Here is a 19,553-nt window from a genome sequence, read left to right as displayed (position 1 = left end):
GAATTAGCTTCCACGGAGCGTCTCGAACAATTACGCCTGGTCGTCCGCCAGTGACAATGCCTTCCAAGAGTGGCGTCATCTACTAACCTCGCCGCCGATACTGCATCACGGTTCCCATCGAAGTACACACCGACACCAGCGGTGTTAGACTCGGCGTTGTGCTTGCGCAGTGCAAGCCTGGCTTCGACGAGTACGCCATTGCATACGCAAGCCGCACCCTCCCCAAAACAGAGATGAATTATTTCGTTAGGGCAAAGGAATGTTTGGCCATCATCTGGGCACTTGGTAAATTTATATCTGAGCTCTATGACCCTAAGTTCGGCGTAATTACAGACGGCCATGCGCTTTGCTGGCAGTCCATGTTGAAGTACCACTTAGGCCGATCAGCACGCTGGGCTTTCCAGTTGCAAGGTTTCGACACGCGCGTTGACCACAGGTCTCGCCGCCACCACACCAATGCCGACACGCTGTCACGTTCGCTTGTGACAACCGAAGGGGCTACCTGCCTGTCTGCCGTTCACGAAGTACTTTCATTACCAGCAGGCGGCGACATGACTTTGGAGCAACACAAGGATGCCTGAATAAGCCCTCTTCTTCGTTTACTTGCAAACTAATCGACTCTTATTCCACCTTACCGAGCTTTTCGCCGTCAAGCTTCTCGCTTCGAGTTGGGGGATGACATTCTCTATCGCTGGAGCTACCTGTCTGATGGCCGCAAGTGGCTGCTGGTCATACACCGACATCTTCGTGGTGAAATATGTTCTGCCTATCACACTGACCCACAGAATGCGCGCGCGTGTGTCTTGAAAACGTACGCCCAACTTTGCTCCAGGTTTTACTCGCATGGCACGCTCACCATCGTATACAAGTACATTCGAACGTACCCTCAGTGCCAACGCCGCATGGTTCCTGTTCAGCATATTTCTTGTCCACTCCAACCAATTCCGTGCCCTGCCAGGCACTTCGAGGCCTTAGGCATTAATCTGTACGGACCACTTCCGAACACGGCTTCCGGAAACCGCTGCACAGTCGTTTCCATCGATAATCTGACACTACACACAGAAACAGCCGCTCAGCCTGCTGTCACAACTCGTAATATGGCATCCTTCCTTCTGCGAAACTTCATTCTCCGTCACGGCGCACCTCGCGAACTTTTGAGCGATAGAGGGCGTGTTCCTCTCCGAAGTCCTAAACGCGCTCCTTGCTGAATGTCACATCGTTCATCGCACCACCAGCGCCTACCATCCTCAATATAATGGTTTCATGGTAAGATTGAACCAGACTTTTGGCGACAGGTTCTTCAAGTACATCCTCTCTGATCACATTGATTGACACCTTATTTTGGTGGTCATGATGTACGCCTGCAACGTTATGGCACAGGGGACCACAGGTTTCCCCATACTTTTTCTTGTATGGCCTCGAACCTTCGACCACACACGACACCATTATTCCGCACCGACGGGACTCATCTGATGCCGACCCATCTCGAGCTTCCCGCCACGCTGAGGAATGCCGTCAGTTCGCCCGCCCGCTCCGCCACAACCGTTGATCATTGGCTTAAAAAATTTCGACGTGATCATGACCACACGCCTTGTCACTTTCTTCCAAACTCCCGTGTATGGCTTTGGGTTCGAGCTGTCCCTGCTGGCCTCTCCTTCAAGCTTGTCCCTAGATATCAAGGTCCCTACTGTGTCCGAGCGCAGACATCGCCTGTGAACTATATCGTCGAGCCTGTCCCGCCATCTGCGGGCACACGCTGTCGTTGTCGCGAAACCGTCCACGTACAAGGCCTTAAGCCGTATCACGACCCACTCATAATATGTTAACCATGAGTTGCTAGGATGGATCCTTTTCCGACTGTGGGAGGGGTGATTGTAGTGAAGAAGGATGCCCGGCGCTGCCGGCTCACCGCCAGTCGTCGGAGGCGCGAGCTCGAGGTCGCCCGGGGCTACTGCGGTTTATATGCTACCAACGCTGCTTGCTGCTGTCTTGTCCTGTCCTTTGTCAGGATTAGAGTACACGTAATTTCCCCTATGCTGTCCTTGATGTCTGTTTGTTGGCTTCTTATGACTAATAAATATCGGGCCCTCAGTTTCCTTTCTTCTCCTTCAATACATAGCGAGGCGTTGAATCCGGAGGCATTCTTGCCTTCAGATAGCATGTAATTATTAACCAGTTGCCTTCATCCAAAAAGATCACGTACACGTGACGCCTACGACAAAATACCATGCTTCACATCCGCCGTCAAGGCCGTGAGGTGTGGCGCTGGCTAACACTCCCAGGTTTATTTTTAGTAGATCCACATAAATACCTTAGAAAGTGGATGGGAAAGTGGCGCCGTGGTAGCTCAACTGGTAAGTGCATCGTACACGCACTGTGAAGACGTGGGTTTGTGCCCCGTGTACGGTCAGTTGTTTTTTCATTCACTTTCAATTCCAATAATTTATCATCACCATCATTATCAGCCTGGTTACGCTCACTGCAGGGCAAAGGCCTCTCCCATACTTCTCCAACTACCCCGGTCATGTACTAATCGTGGCCATGTCTTTCCTGCAAACTTCTTAATCTCATCCGCCCACCTCACCTCCTGCCGCCTCCTGATACGCTTCCCGTCCCTTGGAATCCAGTCCGTAATCCTTAATGACCGTCGGTTATCTTCCCTCTTCACTACATGTCTTGCCCATGCCAATTTATTTTTCATGATTTCAACTAACATATCATTAACTCGAGTTTGTTCCCTCACCCAATCTGCTCTTTTATTATCCCTTAACGTTACACCTACCATTCTTCTTTCCATAGCTCGTTGCGTCGTCCTCAACTTAAGTAGAACCCTTTTCGTAAGCCTTCAGGTTTCTGCCCCGTACGTCAGTACTGGTAAGACACAGGTGTTATACACTTTTCTCTTGAGGGATAATGGCAACCTGCTGTTCATGATCTGAGAATACCTGCCAAACGCACCCCAGAACATTCTTATTCTTCTGATTATTTCAGTCTCATGATCCGGATCTGCGGTCACTACCTGCCCTAAGTAGATGTATTCCCTTACCACTTCCATTGTCTCGCTACCTATTGTAAACTGCTGTTCTGTTCCGAGGCTGGTAAACATTACTTTAGTTTTCTGAAGATTAATTTTTGGACCCACTCTTCTGCTTTACCTCTCCAATCAGTGAGCATGCATTGCAATTGGTCCCCTCAGTTACTAAGCCAGGCAATATCATCAGCGAATCGCAAGTTACTAAGGTATTCTCCATTAACTCTTATCCCCAATTCTTCCCAATCCAGGTCTCTGAATGCCTCCTCTAAACACGCTGTGAATAGCATAGGAGAGATCGTATCTCCTTGCCTGACGCCTTTCTTTATCGGGATTTTGTTGCTTTCTTTTTGGAGGACTACGGTGGCTGTGGAGCCGTTATAGATATCTTTCAGTATTTTTACATACGGGTCGTCTACACCCTGATTCCGTAATGCCTCCATGACTGCTGAGATTTCGACTGAATCAAATGCTTTCTCATAATCAATGAAAGCTATATATAAGGGTTTGTTGTATTCCGCACATTTGTCTATCACCTGATTGATAGTTTGAATATGGTCTATTGTTGAGTAGCCTTTACGGAATCCTGCCTGGTCCTTTGGTTGACAGAAGTCAAAGGTGTTCCTGATTCTATTTGCTATTACCTTAGTAAATAGTTTGTAGGCAACGGACAGTAAGCTGATCGGTCTATAATTTTTCAAGTGTTTGGTGTCCCCTTTCTTATGGATTAGGATTATGTTAGCATTCTTCCAAGATTCAGGTACGGTCGAAGTCATCAGGCATTGCGTCTAAAGGATGGTCAGTTTTTGTAGAACAATCTGCCCACCATCTTTCAACAAATCTGCTGTTACCTGATCCCCCCGCTGCCTTCCCCCTTTGCATTGCTCCCGAGGCTTTCTTTACTTCTTCCGGCGTTACTTGTGGGATTTCAAATTCCTCTAGACTATTCTCTCTTCCATTATTGTCATGGGTGCCACTGGTACTGTACAAATCTCTATAGAACTCCTCTGCCACTTGAGCTATCTCATCCATATTAGTAATGATGTTGCCGGCTTTGTCTCTCAACGCATACATCCGATTCTTGCCTATTCCTAGTTTCTTCTTCACTGCTTTTAGGCTTCCTCCATTCCTGAGAGCATGTTCAATTCTATCCATATTATACTTCCTTATGTCAGCTGTCTTAAGCTTGTTGATTAACTTCGAAAGTTCTGCCAGTTCTATTCTAGCTGCAGTGTTAGAGGCTTTCATACATTGGCGTTTCTTGATCAGACCTTTCGTCTCCTGCGATAGCTTACTGGTATCCTGTCTAACGGAGTTACCACGGACTTCTATTGCACACTCCTTAATGATGCCCACAAGATTGTCGTTCATTGCTTCAACACTAAGGTCCTCTTCCTGAGTTAAAGCCGAATACCTGTTTTGTAGTTTGATCTGGAATTCCTCTATTTTCCCTCTTACCGCTAACTCATTGATCGGCTTCTTATGTACCAGTTTCGTCTTTTCCCTCCTCAGGTCTAGGCTAATTCGAGTTCTTACGATCGTATGGTCACTGCAGCGCACCTTGCTTAGCACGTCCACATCTTGTATGATGCCAGGGTTAGCGCAAAGTATGAAGTCTATTTCATTTCTAGTTTCGCCATTCGGGCTCCTCCACGTCCACTTTCGGCTATCCCGCTTGCGGAAGAAGGCATTCATTATCCGCATATTATTCTGTTCTGCAAAGTCTACGAATAACTCTCCCCTGTTATTCCTGGTGCCTATGCCATATTCCCCCACTGCCTTGTCTCCAGCCTTCTTCTTGCATACCTTGGCATTGAAGTCGCCCATCAGTATAATGTATTTTGTTTTGACTTTACCCATCGCCGATTTTAGGTCTTCATAGAAGCTTTCGACCTCCTGGTCATCATGACTATATGTAGGGGCGTAGACCTGTACGAACTTCAATTTGTACCTCTTATTATGTTTGACGACAAGACCTGCCACCATCTCGTTAATGCTATATAATTCCTGTATGTCACCAGCTATATCCTAATTAATCAGGAAGGCGACTCCTAGTTCTCGTCTCTCAGCTAAGCCGGGTAGCACAGGACGTACCCCCTTTTTAGCTTTGTATATGCTTCTTTTGTCCTCCTAACTTGACTGAGCCCTATTATATCCCATTTACTGCCGTCTAATTCCTCCAATAGCACTGCTAGACTCGCCTCACTACATAACGCTCTAGCGTTAAACGTTGTCAGGTTCAGATTCCAATGGCGGCCTGTCCGCATCCAGAGATTCTTAGCACCCTCTGCTGCGTCACAGGTCTGACCGCCGCCGTGGTCAGTTGCTTCGCAGCTGCTGGGGACTGCGGGCCGGTGTTTGACTGTATTCATATGGGAGGCTGTGGCCAAGTACTGCACCAGGGTGGCCAATCGTGCTCTGGTGAGGGAGTGCGTTACTGGTTCTGGTCACCGGGATCAGGCCGCACTCCAGGCCTGTGTATTTTATCCGGTGGAAAATTGCGCGGCACCGGGATTCGAACCACCGTCCTCTTGCACGCGAGGTGGATGTTCTACCTTGATTGATTGATTCTTTATTGCTTTATCACATATACATGTGATGGGAGGCGAAGGGAAAAGCCATTAAAGGATGGCTTGAGGGAGTTCTTTGCCCCCATACTGGCAGAGACAACAGCAGAGGCACACACGTTTTGTTCACATGGTCGTACACTTTTACAAAACAATATTAAGCACAACATTGTCATAAACTTTGACATAACCATAAAATAAACACATTAGTTACTGTCCTACGTAGGGCATCATGCATTAACATACTTACCTTAACCTTAGCATCGACGCCACACCTCTAAGCCACACCTACGCCAGCACCTCTACGCCACACCTCTACGTCAGCACCTCTACGCCACCTCTACACCCCCTTAATTAATAATAATAATTCATAATTTATACCCTAATTCAATCAGAAGTACAAGTAATTTCGCCTATGATTTTCTTATAGTCTTGATTTGCTGGCTTGCCATGATAAAGGCGAAAACATGTGGCAGTAAGGACCACGAAGATGGTCCTCAAGTCTTGAACAGCTACAAGTTCCCATTTCAGAATTTCGATGAAACAACATATTAATGCAAAGCACTGGCCACACGCAGAAAGATGTCTTACACATACTACTACGAGACTTGTTCTTTGCCTTAAGGTAGACAGGGATAGGCGAGAATGATACAAGATTGGGAACGTCTTGAAAGGACAAGCTTATTGCATAGCAAGGCTTTTGATATTTCGGAATTGTACGCGCATTGATGATGCCATTATGGAATGCCGCTATTGCTTCGAGCTGGCAAACAATCTTTTCGCTCGACGGCTGAACGCCGCTATTACGTGTGTGTACAAGAACCGAACCGCCTGTCCCCTTTTTCCGCCTTCAGCAGAACTGGTACGTACTGTATACAGCAGTTCTAGCATCATGAAGTCGAAGCAGTGGCTTCGGCTGTTCTTTCCAGTGCCGACAATGTTTCGCACAGCTTCAGTTTTCTTCGCTTGCATCATCTAAGTTCAACATATGTTATCTAAGTTGGTATCTAAATTTAGGGCTGGGAAAAACGATGCATGCAGTTGACAGGGGCGTTGTCACGGCGTTTGCAGGCATGATCGGTATTCCGAGCGCTAGCCTGGGCTGCTTCATGGGCGGCTACGTGGTTTCCAAGCTGAACCTCAGCTGCTCCAACATCATACGCATGTGCGTACTCATCTCGGTGATGAACTGGTTCGTATTCTACGCGCTGCTCGTCGCCTGCCCCAACCAGCGCTTCGAGGGCATCGACATTGAGAAGAAGATGTGAGTGCTGCGGGTCCCTCTGCGAGCGCAGATTGCGTGAGGGCCACTAATACTCCCGCACGTCTTTCCTGCGGCTACGAAGGGAAACTTACGGGAGGAGAAGCACACGCACGACAGCGCTCCTGAAAATAGTCCCGAGGTTTCATTCTACGTATTCAGTCTAGGATCGCCAATGTCGTACGCGTTTGTCTGAAGGAGTATTGGGACGGCATTTTCAACTCCTTATTGCTCACGTGAATTGAACCTCATGGGCCTGCAAATCACAGAAAAATACTGACAAGCCATGAACTGGCGTTAACAATTTAATAAAAAAAAGATTTTCTACGAACCGGGGCCGAATTCACAAGGCTTTTAGTTTGTAAGTGCTGTTATTGATTGGCTGGCCGTTTTTTTCTAATAATATGCCCAGCATCAGGACTGGCGGAAATTTTCTCTTATGAACAGTTCTATCAGGGGACACTTTTTGGGGAATACGGGCCCTGTTCCCGTTTGGCTACCCAGGATGTGTATGCTTCGTGATCTCAGGGAAGAGGACATCGCGACGTTCAGGCACACCCTTCGGCTCACTTGGTCCTCTGATGTGGTTCTAAATTGTGCCGCGCAATAAGTGCAGCATATGTCAGTATTTATTTCTACTTGCTGAGGAACAGTGAACACTACCAACCTCACTGCATGATTGCGAAAAGCTTTTGCGTTGACAGACGCCAACACAGAAGGTACACATGGAACCCTTTGTGTGCCGGTGTCCGTCAGCGCAAAACTTTTCGCAATGCATTACCGGCTCGTCAACATCGCGGCTCTGAATGTACCAATTTCATATGTTAAAAAATGCAAAACACCACTGAGCGCTAAACTTAAATTTTCTGCTTTGCACTGCCACGTTTCGGAAAATGTGGTACCATCGCAAGGAGCGAGCTACGCTGAATCAGTATAGATCCGAGTGACCGCAACACTAAACTGCTTAAAACTGCCGGACTAGTCGGCGCAGTGACACGTGCATGGAAGTCCCGCCTCCGTCCCTGTACTTTCCCCTTTACTGCGCATATTTCCCTAGGAAAATTACTAGAGGGAACTATGGCGCTAGTGTCTACGGGAGCTACAAGCTTGGTCGTTCAGCGAGCATGGGAAGGATGGTCACAGTACAAGTATTTCCCTAAACTTCCTGCTTCTGGCTTCAAACTTCTTTGTGGCTTTACAAATAGATTGAGTATAGACCACCTTGCCATTTTGCTTGCAGGCACATCTGAAATATTCGTTTTTTTCTTCTCCACAGAAATAGAGCTGGCAAGGAAGGCATGACGAGCGACAGTAATGAGACAAAGCAGGTGCCCACAGATTTTTAGCAGCCTTCATGTGCGGCTAATTACAAATATCGCAGTTTTGGAACTATAAGTCGCACCTCTGCTTAACTCGATCACGCCCCTTACTTATCGCGATTTGAGAAAAAAAAACGTGGTCTGTAATGCGTAAGTCGCACCGTAGTATCAGACGCACTTAGATCACCTTGGTCGGCATGATACAACGCAAGCTTTACTTACCCATTTCAAAGCATTCAATTTCCGTCAACAAACTTTTTTACCACTCACTAATTTTAGCAGAAAGAAGTAACATTACATTTAGGTGCAGAAAATCAACGTTTCTTGCACTTCAATTGTAGCGATCGAAGACCTCATCCTCCGACGCAGTCAAACAGTTCAGCTGTTAGGGCCGGGAGTTTGGCTGGGCCATCGTCGTCGGCTTCTGAGTAACTTTTAGGGGATGTTGTAGGAACGTAGCATTTGATAATGTAGAAATGTCTTGTGCGAGCCGCCTTGAAAACACGTATTACTTTTTTGCATAGCAGGCTGACAGTGCACGGGATCCACATATCCTTGGAGCCGTAGGGTCACTGCTGCTAAGGCGCATGCGAAACTGCCGGTAGCACAGTTTCCAACAAAAATTGCTCGGTAAAACTCGAGGAAGGTTAGGTTAGACAAATCCATGTAAGTTCACCACATCTGTGGCAGCCGAACCATTGCGCTGCGAGAGTTGCGTCTAGTAATTTTTTGCAGGAGGCTTCGTGCTCTATACATAGCCTTCAAGACAGGGGGGGGAGCGGTGTCACCGTGCGTCGCCTGATCTCTGAGGCCATAGTCTATAGAGAGCATCGCGCGAGCGTGCCCCCATCACTCTGTCGCCTCCTCCTCCTCCTCGCCGCAGGGTACTCACGCCCAAGTGCAGCAGCGACTGCATGTGTCCCTTCAGCTTCAATCCCATCTGCGGTCGGGACCACAAGATGTACACGTCACCGTGCCTGGCCGGCTGCCGCAACGAGACCCAGGATGTCAAGGCCTCGACCACGGTCAGTGGCTCGGTCGCACGACTGCGCGCTGTCGGAGAGCTTTCGCCGACCCGTGTTTGGGAACATTGCGCACCGCGGTTTTCGTAACACCGAAGTAGAGGACGGAGCGTAGTTTCGCACAAATGTTGCTAGGAGGAAAAATGGCGCCAGTGCTCTAGGGGAGCGTTAAGTACGGCGTGTCGGCCGGAGTACAGAGTGGGAATTGCACCTCTATAACCTTTTTCTCTGTGCACCAGGTTTTCCTGAAAAAGCGCAGATAGTGAAAACTACTGTTATCCCTAAATTGTAAGAAGAAACGAGCGACAGTCTTGAACAGATAGTTAGCACAGATATCATACAAGATATCCTAGACCTGGACACAGCTGCCGTAGAACGCATTCACCGGTTAGGCAGACCGCAAGCGAAAAAGACTAGGCCGGTAATTTTTAAACTTCTAAATTCCCGCGACAGATCGGCGATATTGAAAAAAAGGTTTTAGACTTAAAGGCTCAAAACTCGCCATTGGGGAAGATCTTTCTCCTAAAATTGGGGACATTAGAAAGAAACTGTGGAACAATGCCAAAGAAAATCGCGAATAACACGACAAAGTCCCCCTCGCCTTTGACAAACTGTACATTAACAGTCGCGCCTTTGTTTGGTACGACGACACCAATGACAAAGTACCCCTTAAAAAAAGGGAGCGGAATAAAGAAAAACAAGCGGCCCACCAATGACGCGGGGAACAGCTCGATAAGACAACTAACAATCATAAATGTAAATGCAAGAAGCTTACTAAACAAAATATAATCTTTCGAAAACCTGTTAACTGATCGCGAACCTGATATAGTCGCCGTCACAGAAACGTGGCTTTCACAAGATATTTCCAGCCATGAAATCATTCCGTCGAGCTATTCAGTCATTTGCAAAGATCGGGGTTCCCGTGGTGGGGGCATAGCTCTTGTGATAAAGAAAAACCTCACATTTGTTTAATGCCAGATGTGTCAGGTCAGCGCGTTTTGCAGACTTCTTTGTAACAATACTACTATTTGTGTGGGTTGCTTCTATAGAAGCCCCTCTTTAGGTGATGAGAACATTTCTGCCATTCATGAGTTTCTACACCGATATGCTAACAACTCTAGAATTATCCTTATGGGAGACTTTAACATTCCGGACGTGGACTGGGTAACTATGCATCACACATCATCTTCTTCAGAAATTCTGGTTCACCTCATGTTATCATTTAAACCTCACCAAATGATCCTGAAACCTACGCGTAAGCAAAGTTCAGCAAACATTATCCTTGACCTTACACTAATCAGCGATCATTTTTCCGGGCACCAAGCACAGACAGAAATTATTGAAGGCATTTCAGATCATAACATCCCGCTATGCTTGTTGCCTCTGGACTGCTCGATAAGAACGCGTTCTAGTACATCTATTGTACCCAACTTCGAGAAGGCGGATGACGCCAGCATACTAACCCACCTTGCGCACGAATTTCAAGCATTTACTGAAATAACCTCCGACCCGTCAATCGATGTGAACACAGCCTGGCTTCATTTTAAGATTATGGTTTCCTACTGCGTAACTAACTTTGTTCCGTTAAACAACAAGCGACCACAAAGAACAAGCCCATGGATAACTTGGGAAGTCATCCACGCAAAGCGTCATGTAGAAACGATACGTAGCTCTATTAAAAATCATGGACGATGCCCATCCAAAACTAATAAACTAGCATGCGCAGTAGCACATTTTCGACAGACAGCCAAAGAAGCCAAGGAACATTATTTTCATGTAACGCTGCCTAACTTTCTGACAAACAGACCTCAGTGATTCTGGAACCATTTTCACCCTACTAAAGACACGTTATCGGACTTGTCTCCTGAAGAAAAAACTGACAATGCTAATGCTTACAATAGCTATTTTCACTTGAACTTCACAATAGATGACGGCAATCTTTCAGACTTGAGCAGCGGTTCAACATCGCGCATGGATCCTTTAATCATACCTGACGCGGGTATCCTTAACATGTTGCTCACCCTTGACCCTAAAAAATAATGCAGACCAGATGACATTCCAAACCATTTTTTAAAGAGATACGCAGGGTGGTGCAGCCGATACTTGGGCTCCATATTTCGAAAATCCCTATCACAATCACCTTACCCGATGAAGGGAAAAATGCGAAAATCATCCCAACACACAAAACAGGAGATACGTCATTGCCCTCTAATTATCCACCAATATCTCTCACTAGCAGTGCTTGCAAGATGCTCGAGCATATCATCCTTAAACACCTAGCAAACTTTCTTGACACTCACAACTTTTTAACGCCACACCAGCACGGATTCCGCCATGGATTGTCAACCGTCACGCAGCTTACGGAAGTTGTGCATGACCTCGCATTTAACATCAACAAGTGTAGCCAGACTGATATAATATTATTAGACCTTTCAAAAGCATTTGATCGTGTATGCCACTGTAAATTATTAACAAAACTGTGAGGTTTAATTGGGAAGGGAGAAATTTTAGACCTGGGGGTAACAGATTTCTTAACAAACTGGACACAATTCGTACTATTTCAGCATGTGGAATCTGCGACAGCGCCGGTCACATCAGTCGTTCCCCAATGATCCGTGTTGGTGCCACTGTTATTTTTAATTTTCATTAACGACATAACCAGAAGTATAGACTGCAACATCAAACTGTTTGCTGATGACTGCATCATCTAGCAAACAATTAACGCCTACGAAGATCATGTTTCGCTTAGCAATTCACTAGACCAGCTAAATGAATGGTGCAAAAAATGCGATATGGCTATAAACACAACTAAATCAGTTTGCATGACGGTAACAAGGAAAAAATAATACGACCTTACGACTTTCCGCACTTTATTAACGGCACAATGCTAACAAAAGTTCATCAGCATAAATACTTAGGCATCTCTCTAACTTCTGACCTGAGACGGGACGCGCACATTGCCAACGTGACCTCGAAGGCATTACGCACGCTATTTTATCTCCGAAGATGTCTCCGCCTCGCACCAAAGTCGACTAAGCTTCTAGCGTATACTACTTTCGTTAGACCGGTTTTGGAGTACGCTAACACAGTTTGGTTTCGCCGCCCAGTAAATAATATAACGAATCTGGATAAAGTACAGCGAAAAGCGCTGCTGTTTATTTGCAAGTATAAGCGCACAGATTCACCCACTAACCTTGCGGCTATATCGGGTTTAGCGACGCTATCATCAAGAGCGAAGCAAGCACAGCTCAAATTTTTATTTAACTTGATTCACAACTATTGTAAGATAGACCTAACAAAATACATAAGTTTTTCGCAGTCACGACGATCGAGACATAAACATGTACACGCTGTAACAGAATATTCATGCCTTAATGACACATTCATGTACTCTTATTTCCCCCTTGTGATAAAGGAATGGAATCGCCTCGATCCTTCAGTAATTTCTGCAGACTCAATATCTCAGTTCACATCACGGTTAGAATCCATATCAAGCTATCAGTAACGCAGTCTTATTTACATAATATGCTTTGCAACTCTTGTAAGCCATGCTGATTATCGTGAAGGTGTTTACTGTCATTTTTGTTCCCGTTTTCTGTCCTTTTCATTATGTATTCTCTATATCGCTGCGCATGTATCCTAGATATGTGATATTTATTTTTGTTTTTTTTAATGTAGTCTTACCTTGTTCCTTTGCATTCCTTGTTTGTCTTATTGACCCGCAGTTTGTACGTGGACGTTTATTACCATGTATTTTATTTTGGTATGTTCACCTGCTATGGCCCCTGATGAGACGAGCAGTATTTAAAACACATAAATAAATAAATTACCGGTGCTGCGGTTTTGTAATTTGGGTCTGCAAAGCACCTGTCCGAATAACGTGTGGCCCACGGGCTCTGACTGGTTCTCAGGCTGCAACAAGGCACATTTTGCTGAGCGTCCGCTCTATAGGAACTCTATACCATTAAAGGAAAATAATCTGTATCTGTATCGGCACATGGATTCGCGAAATTTCGCTTTTGCCATTGAGCGACTTCGTGACTTCTAAAAGCAAACCTTTTGCAAATCCTGTCGGCCTTTTCTGACCATATTTAGGTGTTGCTGTCCTTCTGAATAGCTCATACGCAGGATAGCACTATCATATTCGCTATACTGCTAAGTGTCCTGCTTCATAGCCTTGGTTCTTACGAAATGACTCAGTGATAAAATAATTAATGCCTAAAAATTATCATTGAAGCAAATATAGGTCATCAAGAGCACAATTCCTTTAATGAGGCAACCTTCTTTGTCGGCTTTCCCAGGGTTTAAGATTTTCCGAATCCGCTTGGTCGGTATTTGTGTTTTACGCTTGGTGGTCACGTAAAGTGCCGTTTACAGTTGCACTGTCTGTCTGCAGAATCGACCTGCCATGGTCGGCGCGCCGATCTTGGATACAGTGTCACAAGCAAAGGGGGTCAATGTCGGAAACAGAGAACATGCGGACTGTCTTCTTTTCAAATTTGCGTTTTAAGAGAACGCCCAAGTTGCACAAAAGGTGTCTTAAGGTTAACAGCCTTAGGTACCTCCCTTTCCCACGCTCTCGCAGTCGGTACTTGGCGGTTGCAATTTAACCGGCGTTACAAAGGCCGCGTGCTCATGCGCAACCGGTTGTGGGGCGTGTTCGTCGCCAGCAGTAAATACATCAGGTCAGTAAAAAAATAATTGGCAGTCTCGCCCGAAAGGCGAAGCATCGATTGCAATAGCAAATGAGTGGGTCACTGTAAGATGCGGGACTGGGAGGGCGCCGCTTTTCGAAGAAACAGCGACTTGGAGTACTTAAAGGAGCCCTGAACCGACTTGTATCGAAGGGGAGGAATGCATTTGAAGCTAAAACAGGCTATTGCGGAAATCCTACAGTCTGACCGTGCTACGTGGTGCGGACACCCGTTTTGGCCAGCTTAACTTAACCAGTTTAACTTAACCAGTTTAACTTAACTTAACCAACTTAACCGACGGATTGTAGCCACATGCAAACTGCGCATTTATGAAGAGCCATCAATTAGTCTGCCAATGCGTCTGGCCAGGCGCGTGTGGTCTAACCTTTAGTTCCGCGTGCTTCGAGGCCAGTTGAGTGTTCAAAACTAGCCGAAATTAGCGAGACCCGCTACGACACCTTCAAGCAGGATGCCCAAAGTATATATTACTACGCGGGCGGCCGCGACCGAGAGTACATGAGCAGGCTATAGTCGGCTTCCTCCGGAAGCACGTAACTATTATCGACATTCGAAAGCAAATTTTTGCTTACTTAATCCTGTTTATTGAACTTCGTAAATAAATATACACACTACGAGTAGCAAAAAGTGCGCTGATCCAGACAACATTATTGATTGGCGTTAGTTCTTGCCCAAAGCAACCGCGTATGGAATCCGCTTTATTGCGAAATAAAGCGTCCGGAAGAGAATGAGAAGTAGGCTTCTGTTGAAAAGAGAGTGTTTGAGAGAAAGGATACTTCGCGCCCCAACCGCGAGCTTCACGCACCGCGTAATACAGCGAAACTTGGCTGAAATGTTCACAGCAGCGTATGATACCTGTATCCACAGACTACTGGGGGTTGGTTTATGACCGCTTAATATGTGTCACTTGGTCGGCGTTGATCTTCAATCAACCTCTGCCATGATAACTTGGGTAACTTGGTAAGTACCAGTAGGTGTGCACCGCTCATTAGTGAACGTCTTCGATGCCAACTTGAGTAAATAGGTACATGCAATTGGAATGAGCCGCTGTACGATCACAAAAAGGATCCTTTAAATTCATCCTACACTGAGCGGCATCGAACCCACGCCACAAGGGTTCCTCAAGGGCAGCAACCCGACGCATTATCGGGCTGCGCCGCAAAGGAACCGGGCATGTGTCGTTTTCCAAAGAACGCCTTCCATGCCATCACCTTAGCGAGATGCTTCATGAATGCACTGGCTATGTGTACCTCTCCTATCAACTTCGGGTGACACTGAGTGTGCAGAAAGCGAGGGAAGAATTGTTGCGAGCTCGGTCAATTGGAGGCAAGGAATACACATTCTGACAGCTTCAGCACGGGAAGTCGACTGGCTTTATTCAAAGGTAAAAGCGGGCTTGCCGAGTGACTGTGGTGGCGCCCCAGTCGGGGAGGCGCCTCGATTTCAAGAAAGAGCAGGAGGCAGTGATCCCCACGGCGAAGCAAGTGAGGTAAACTGGCTTTCCGCGGAGCGGTGACAACGTAGAGACGGCTGGTCGCTACACAAACATCCGCGATCGCACGCGCAAGCGGACCGCGCTTATCGTCTCGGAGGCCTAACGCAGACTACTCGGTAGTGTGACTAGATGACGCAGCGTGTCGGGAAAGAAGCGCAAGAGAGGAGTTCGGTGGCCACATAACGCATTTCTCAGCACTCGTTCGCACCGGCGCGCCGTGCATTTCTGAGGCCATGCGCAAGCCTCGCTGGGGCGGCGCTAGATGGCGCGAAGCGTTCTTAGGCGAGCGCAAAAGAGGAGTCCGGCTGCAGTACACACCTCATACAGAAACTCGTTTCGACGGCGGCAACGCGTGCTGTCGCAACTTTGGTTGAATGCTACCGCATTACCATCGACAGTCGACGGGACATGGCTCCTGTCATAATTAATTAATTTATTTATTTATTCCCCAATACCTCGAAAAGAAGTTATTGCGTGGAACTATAATGCGTCATACGTGTGAGTTAAATTCCTTTATTGCAGTGGTGGCACGTTTCCAACGCTATTATGCTAAGTCAAGCGTGACGCTCGCCTGCAGCTCTACACTGATTGCGACTGCATCGAACTAGAAGGCGACCACAACGACACCGAACACGTGGTGGAGGCCGAGCGGGTGCGCTGTACGCAGGAGTGCTCCGCCTACACCTTCTACATGGCGGCCACATTCATTTGCATCTTCAGCACCTTCTACATCAGCGCGCCGAGCATCAGCGTCACCATCAGGTGGGCTTCCGTACAACCAATACTGTGAGACGGTACTGCCAGTTGCTAGAATTGTGGAACACGTTTCCCGCGCGAATTTTAAGGAGCGCGCCGCGCACTTTGCCTCGTGCAGGTACGAAGTGCTTTGCATGCTAGAAGACTGTGGGGTGCGCATGGGGCGCGCATGCTCTAACGGTCAGACCAGAACGTGCCTAAATGACAGGTTAACGAGGCAACGCGCGCAAGGAGAGCCTACAGAGGAGCGATATCATCTATAGCTAATCAGTGTCGAAGGTACCATTAAGTAACTTCCTTATTTCAGAACACAGGTGTCCTACATCAGCGCGAGTGTAAGACGCGTTCCCGATTTGAACCATTTTGCATCGAGAACTTCGGGAACAAGGACACTTGAATAAGTTGGTTTGTGTTCATAATTTGAAAACGAAACAGCACTACATTTAACAGACGAGGCTAAAGAAAGGGCCGTTTTAATGCTGTTTCGTAAAGTATCCATTTAGTGCAGTCGTCCCGGTCTCCTCGGCATTTTTGCCAAACTAGGGCACGACACATCTCAATCGTGGGCTCCACGCCGGGCCATGTAGAGTTGAGGGTCTTCCGTAGCCAGCAACATGGGAATTCCTTTGGTAGTTACTTGCACGTTGTGCTTAGGCTTTAGTGCATAATCATTCTGCAGGCTTGAATAATATTTTTTTTTTTTTTTAAGGTCGTGTTTGGTCGGTGTGATCGTAGTTGCCATGGAGCAGAATGTGAAAGTAAACACCTAAGGCCACTGTCACTGTCGGCGACGTGTTGGTCAGCACAGTCCATGAACAACCTGCATGACGTGTTTACTGCTGATGAAGGGTAAACCACTAGGTGCCACTAGGTTTTCATATGTGCAATAAACAAGTCATGCAATAACTACCAAGTACGCTAAGTCCACGTTATTCTACAGTTCAAATAGCCTGTTTGACCTAACTAGACATTCGGTTACTTTGAATCGTCTTGAGGCGTGCAGCGCTGTTGTAAACTGTCTTTTTCTACACGCTAATCTTTATGTGCAGGTGCGTCATGCCAAAGCAGAAGTCGTTCGCCTTAGGTGTACAGTGGGCCTGCATACGTCTCCTAGGTAAGGCATTTTGTTGTCCTCCATTATACAGGGTACAAGTGGGCATCCTTGACGGCATTATTGTGGTGTGCTGGGCACCACTCTCCCCTTTTCTCCTCCCCCCCCTCCCACACATTCTGGATGACAAAAACTTATGAAAATCCAACGCACGTGTTGATATCGAGGTAACGCGAAGGTGAAGCGGCCACTTAAATGCTGTGAAAGCAAATACAGTCCGTACAAGTTTCTTTGTTGTGATTCTATGCAACTGATAATGTCACGCAATGTTTATGCACTATCGAGTTCACAAGCTATCCGGAAATGTAAACAGCAGTTTATGCAAATACGCAGTGCTAGACGCCGACGCAGCGAACCGTGTCGCGAGGGCGAAAGCGATGTTTATTGCTTGTCGTATACGAAGAATGCCGAGGAGACCCGTAAGGGTGCACCGGCGATTATTCCAAAAACACACCTACCCTAGTCAGGTCGTTTTACGCCACTGCTACCCAGGATTATACCCAACCGATGCGTGGAAAACGTGCGGACAGAGAGCAACGCTGCAACACCTGTTCTTCGAATGTGCCGGCAACAACGGTACTGAAAGCGCCGCCGTTCGCGACGCGTTCATAACCGCGGCCATTGCCAGCGTACGGTTAGCCTCTAGCTCGCTTCTTCCCGACGCCGTCCCAGCCGCGGGGGCCGCCGGGGGCCTTCTCTGTCGGCGTCGCCGTCACTGGGAGATGGCTTTCAAAAGCTCGTCGTTGGAAGACCAACTCTGGGCCGTCCGGCAATCCGTAGATGCTGGCCGAATCCAAGGACTTCGACCCGCCAGCTCAGGCCACCACAACCAAAACTGCTGGACCATCCTCTTCAATAAACAATTTTCTTCATCGGCGATCACGGTGCTCCCTAATGCGAAATTTGAGCGCAGCTCCACACGCGCTTTCATTTCGCGACACGTTGGTTGGGGCCAACAATCCGTCTCGTGCGGCAGGCTAAAAATGGAGCGAAGTGCGGCGGAACTGCCTCACTACTCTGGTAATCGCGAGAGGCGACGCGTGGGTGACCCGTGTGAGCGATTCACAGCAGCAGCCACCCCGACAGACCTCCCAGACGACGCGCGCTTCCATCGTCGCCGTACTACGCTTTTCTTCTCACGCTTTCGCACGTAGCCTCCTCCTCCGCTTTCTGCCTCACGGTACCGCTGCACTCTCCTCTCCCGCTTTCCTCCTCGCGTCTTTCATCCCCCGCTGCGCTCCGCGTTCGTTGTTCCAACCTTCGCTGTGCTCGTTCGATTGCTTACGCCGATGCTGGCCGCAGGAACGGGCGACTAGGTGGTGCGCTTTAAAAAAAGTACGCTGCGAAAGGACAGGCCGACTTTACGTTCACTCGACTGAATGCTGCAATTTACGCTCGACTCGATCGATTGTCGTTCTTTCTGTGTAACGGGAAACTGAACTAAAGGTTCGCCCTCCGCCCTAAAAACGCAGGCACCATTCCGGCTCCGCTCATCTTCGGCAAGGCAGTGGACATGGCCTGCGAGATCTGGTCGTCCGTGTTCGACGGCGACACGAACGACTCCGGCCACTGCGCCATCTACGACAACGGGGCTTTGAGCCGCAACATGGCCGCCATGCTCCTGCTGCTGAAGACCATGTCGGTGGTGCTCTTCGCGTGCGCCAGCTTCACCTACCAGCCGACGACGACAACATCGTCTCCCACATAAAACTGCCGAAGCGCGCCATTCAGGCTGCTCACGTTTACTGCGCTCGTGCGACATCCTCTTGCTAGTAGTTAGTGGACGGGCTGGCCGCGTCGCCGGTGCGAGAACGAACGCGCAGGCGTATGTATGTGTAAGCACATCGCGAAATACTCGTAGGTACCAGCAATGTTCTTTTTCTAATTGATCCAACTTTAAAAAGCACGATATAAAGGAAAACTTTCTTTGCCTAGCCCCTGGTCATTGGGGGGGGGGGGGAGATAAAGGGCATTTCTCGCCGTGTTGACGGGGCATTCTCGAGGCATCGTAATCAGCTTGTGTAGCTGTCCGTATTGCCTTTACAGGTGTGCCGCTGACTGGCTTTGTTCCCTACGGCATTATGCGCAGTCAAACAAGACATTGTACCTGATATTCTTACTGGAAAAAAATTATTTATTTATTGATGCTGCAACTCCGACACTTAAAATTTACGCATGGTGGTTTCCACCAGAAATAGAGAACACAAGAAGATGAAGAATGCAGGTTTAAGCATAGCGTCGGCTTAAAACAGTAAAATATATTAACTAATATTAATATA

The 19,553-nt window shown here is 47.6% G+C and overlaps 1 protein-coding gene across 4 annotated transcripts in view; it reads left to right on the top strand.

Moving 5' to 3' along the window:
- Nucleotides 1-19,249, top strand: part of LOC126518156 (solute carrier organic anion transporter family member 4A1-like) — a 68,515-nt gene extending 49,266 nt beyond the window's left edge. Inside the window, exons 7-11 of one of the 4 annotated variants that reach the window (XM_055064845.2) lie at nt 6,670-6,862; nt 9,062-9,203; nt 15,985-16,169; nt 17,213-17,277; nt 18,747-19,218. In XM_055064845.2, coding sequence (XP_054920820.1) covers nt 6,670-6,862; nt 9,062-9,203; nt 15,985-16,169; nt 17,213-17,277; nt 18,747-18,982 — 821 coding nt within the window. In that variant the 3' untranslated portion in view covers nt 18,983-19,218. Of the gene's footprint in view, nt 1-6,669; nt 6,863-9,061; nt 9,204-15,984; nt 16,170-17,212; nt 17,278-18,746 lie in introns of all 4 variants that reach the window. The other 3 variants (XM_050168005.3, XM_072285688.1, XM_072285689.1) reach the window with 3 other exon arrangements.
- The last annotated feature ends 304 nt before the right edge of the window (nt 19,250-19,553 follow it).

Source organism: Dermacentor andersoni, chromosome 11 (genome assembly GCF_023375885.2).
Source record: "Dermacentor andersoni chromosome 11, qqDerAnde1_hic_scaffold, whole genome shotgun sequence".
NCBI lineage: Eukaryota > Metazoa > Arthropoda > Arachnida > Ixodida > Ixodidae > Dermacentor > Dermacentor andersoni.
This window is presented reverse-complemented; position numbering and strand designations above follow the sequence as displayed.